The sequence below is a fragment of the Zerene cesonia genome, chromosome 17, assembly GCF_012273895.1.
Source record: "Zerene cesonia ecotype Mississippi chromosome 17, Zerene_cesonia_1.1, whole genome shotgun sequence".
Classification (NCBI taxonomy): Eukaryota; Metazoa; Arthropoda; class Insecta; order Lepidoptera; family Pieridae; genus Zerene; species Zerene cesonia.
The window spans coordinates 2,393,514-2,396,744 of NC_052118.1; the positions used below are offsets into that span (position 1 = coordinate 2,393,514).

The window sequence follows — 3,231 nt, forward strand, 5'->3', positions numbered from 1 at the left end:
AATAAATGTTATTTGCAGTTAACAATTTTCTTTTTTCTTTATTACAATATTTATGGCAAGACTAGGTATAATTTATAATATGTATAAAATTAAATATTTCTTTATCATGTAACTTTTGCATTTCAAAAAGAAAGTATGAATATATAAAACGACATATTACTAACTTCCAGTGCATCGGTATGCAGTGCGCGTGCGCATCCTGCGTGGCGTCGCTGTCGGTGCCGCACAGCAGGTGTCCGGGCGCGCACGGCAGCGCGGCGGGCGCGCGCGCGCACCGCAGCCCGCAGCCGCACGCGCCGCCCGCGCCGCACGCGCCCGGCGCCGCGCCGCACGCGCCGCCGCCGAAGCACGGGTGCTCGCGGGACACCTGCTCGGGGATAGCACACTTGTTAATGCATGTACGTCACACACGCAGCACACCACAGCACGGCTGGCTCCTCACCCGCAGCACGGCGAGCGCGGCCAGCAGGCGCGCGAGGTGCTGCACGGGCGCGGCGGGCGCGTCGCGGCGGTGCAGCGGCAGCCGCATGGGCGCGCGCTCGCCGCCGCCCAGGTACAGCGCGCCGCTGTACGCCGCCAGCGAGCCCACCCACCCGCCTTGCCACACTATGCGCCTGGAAATTGTGTTTTGCTATAAATATAATTTTAGAACGACAACGAACGGCAAATACTACAATAAAACAAGAAATAATTCCGCAAAATCTTAAACTAACAACGCGTCAAACTAAAAGTCAGACATTTATTTATTTATCAACAAAATGCAGAAACCTACTAACTACCCCTTTCTCTATCACTAAACACCAACCTATTGCTAGTATCGAGATCCACCGCATGTATCTGCCTGGCGACGGCCCAGTACACGGTGCCGGTGGTCTGGTCCAGCGTGAGCGCCGTCACGTTTGTCACGCGCGCGAGCTCCACTTGCGCGGTGCCGTCCACGCTGGACCGCATTATCGCGCCCAGCCCTGCGTCGCTCCATACTAGTAACCTGCGAAATATTGTGATATTGTAATTTTTTACGAGGATCGATACAGTAATGGTAAGGTGTAATCGTTAAGTGGGCACAAGCGATTATTCCGTAAATATTACAAAAGTACTTTGCCTATATGAGCATGAGTAAAATGACAATAATAAATTTTTAAAAATTTAACCGAGCAATATCCAACAAATTTACATTAAACACTCCCAGCAAAACATTATCTCTCAATACAAATAGATTGTTTTTTGCTGTCTAGCTGTGTTTTACATTATCACTTCTAACCATATATAATATTATGTAGATGGAATTGTCGAGGTGGATGTTTGCAGTTTTTGTCCCGTTGCAATGGGTTATATGCCTTCCTTGTATTCTGATTTTCCACCCACTTCATAAAAGGAGGAGGTTATCAATTCAAGTACAGTTTTTTATGTTTGTTCATAATTTTTTTCTGGCTGAACCGATTTTTATGATTCTCTTTTATTTGAAAGTTGGTGACGCCCATCTGGACCTTTTTAAATTTGGTCTAGTTCTGACAATGTCAAGATGTTTTGGATTTTTGCATAAAATATTCTTTTTTGTAAACAAAATCTAACACACCTCTTAGTCTGATGAAACGCCAAGTGCCTCGGCATCATTTTCTCTCCTCTCACTATGGTACCAGTTGTAGCATTATTTTCTATCGAAGTCGCATTTATTGAATCCGTATCTAAACAGGTCCAATATAAAGCTCTTCCTAGGACATCTAGGACCATGTGGAATGGTCTAGAAAGACCGGAAATTACGACGGAAGAGTCAGCGATAGCGGATGTGGTCGAATAGGAAATGGGTACGCGGCGAATTGAGTGACTTTCATCGTCCATCCAGTATAAATACCTAAAAATTTCAATATTTTTCCTTTATTTCAACATACAATAAGTAAATTTAAACATACGAAAACTATCTCAGCTATATAGTTGACTCATTTTAGTTTGTACAAACGAAAACCTTGATTAGTAGTACTTGTAGGCTTTTTTTAAAGACATATTTTTCCAAATTCTAAGCTTATCTGTGAAATGTATATTACCTGTCGACAGGATCATACTCAATCGCTTTGACACTCTTAAGGCCGGTGAGCGGTATAAAAGCATCGTTACACTCGCCGTTCGCAACTAAAATTCTACCAATTGCATTCTTCTGAGCAAATAGTAGAAACTCTTCTGGTTCTGCAAAATACAAAATGCAACATTGACATCAATTGAACATTGAATAGATTTTACATGTATAAATTGTATACGATTTACAAACATAAGAGTAATGTTGCCATCTAGTCCGATTCCAGCTATATTAAAAACACATTTCTTCCGTAGTAAGCAACTGAGCTGGTGGTTTGGCAGGTGATAAGCGACAAAGCGCTTTGAAGAGAGTAAGGGACAAGAAAAGGATCGACGACGGAAATAAAGAAATGGACCGGGTATGGTCAGGGACAGGATACGAGCCTACAGTAAATTTGATTTAGGATTTATAACACATTTCTAACATCCCTTGTATCCAAAGATTTTTTTAGCTAATCGAAACTAAATTAAACTAATGAACCTTAATTCAACTCACCAGAACACGATATATTATCCCGATTGAGTCGATAATGCGCAGGGCAGGCACATCTGTAGTCATTGTTAGGTAGCGGCAAGCACAAGTGTGAACAACCCCCGTTATCCACTCCACACTGGTTGGGGAGGGAATCCCGAGCTCGATGGTACACCTTCAAATCCGATATATAGTCCAGTTGTGTGTGAATCGTTTTGCGGTTGGAACCATCTGATTTCTTCGCTACTTCTATAAGGCCTAAAACAAACATAGTTATGTGCATATAAAAGGAATTTCCGTGAGGGAGGGGAAGGAATTAATGAGAAATAGTTGATATTATATATTATGAAACTGTGTTATATGTATTAAAAATATATAAAACACGTTAATTTACATTAACTTACCAGTATTCCAATCGCCCCAGAACACTCTGTCGCTATACAGAGCAAGCGCATAAGGCATAGATATGTTATCGGCTAACACTCTCCTCCCAGTACCATTTAGGAACGCATACTCTATGGTCGGTGGATCTAACGCCGCCCAGTAGATGGCGCGCTTTTCAATATCTATGGCTAAAGCGTGCACGCGGCCCACCTGCTCTATGAGCACGGTCGGGGAAGACCCATCCATAGAGGCTCGCTTTATAGTTTTCGAACCAAGCTCTGACCAATACATGTAACTGAAATTAA

At 43.0% G+C, this 3,231-nt stretch overlaps 1 protein-coding gene across 1 annotated transcript in view; it reads right to left on the reverse strand.

The window, feature by feature from the left end:
• LOC119833337 (low-density lipoprotein receptor-related protein 5) overlaps positions 1–3,231 on the reverse strand; it is a 16,816-nt gene that overhangs the window by 8,334 nt on the left and 5,251 nt on the right. Inside the window, exons 11-17 of the mRNA XM_038357322.1 lie at positions 2,947–3,221; positions 2,567–2,800; positions 2,043–2,181; positions 1,577–1,852; positions 806–988; positions 443–614; positions 165–367 (exon numbers count right to left, since the gene is read on the reverse strand). Of these exons, the coding sequence (XP_038213250.1) occupies positions 165–367; positions 443–614; positions 806–988; positions 1,577–1,852; positions 2,043–2,181; positions 2,567–2,800; positions 2,947–3,221 (1,482 nt within the window). The remainder of the gene's footprint in view (positions 1–164; positions 368–442; positions 615–805; positions 989–1,576; positions 1,853–2,042; positions 2,182–2,566; positions 2,801–2,946; positions 3,222–3,231) is intronic.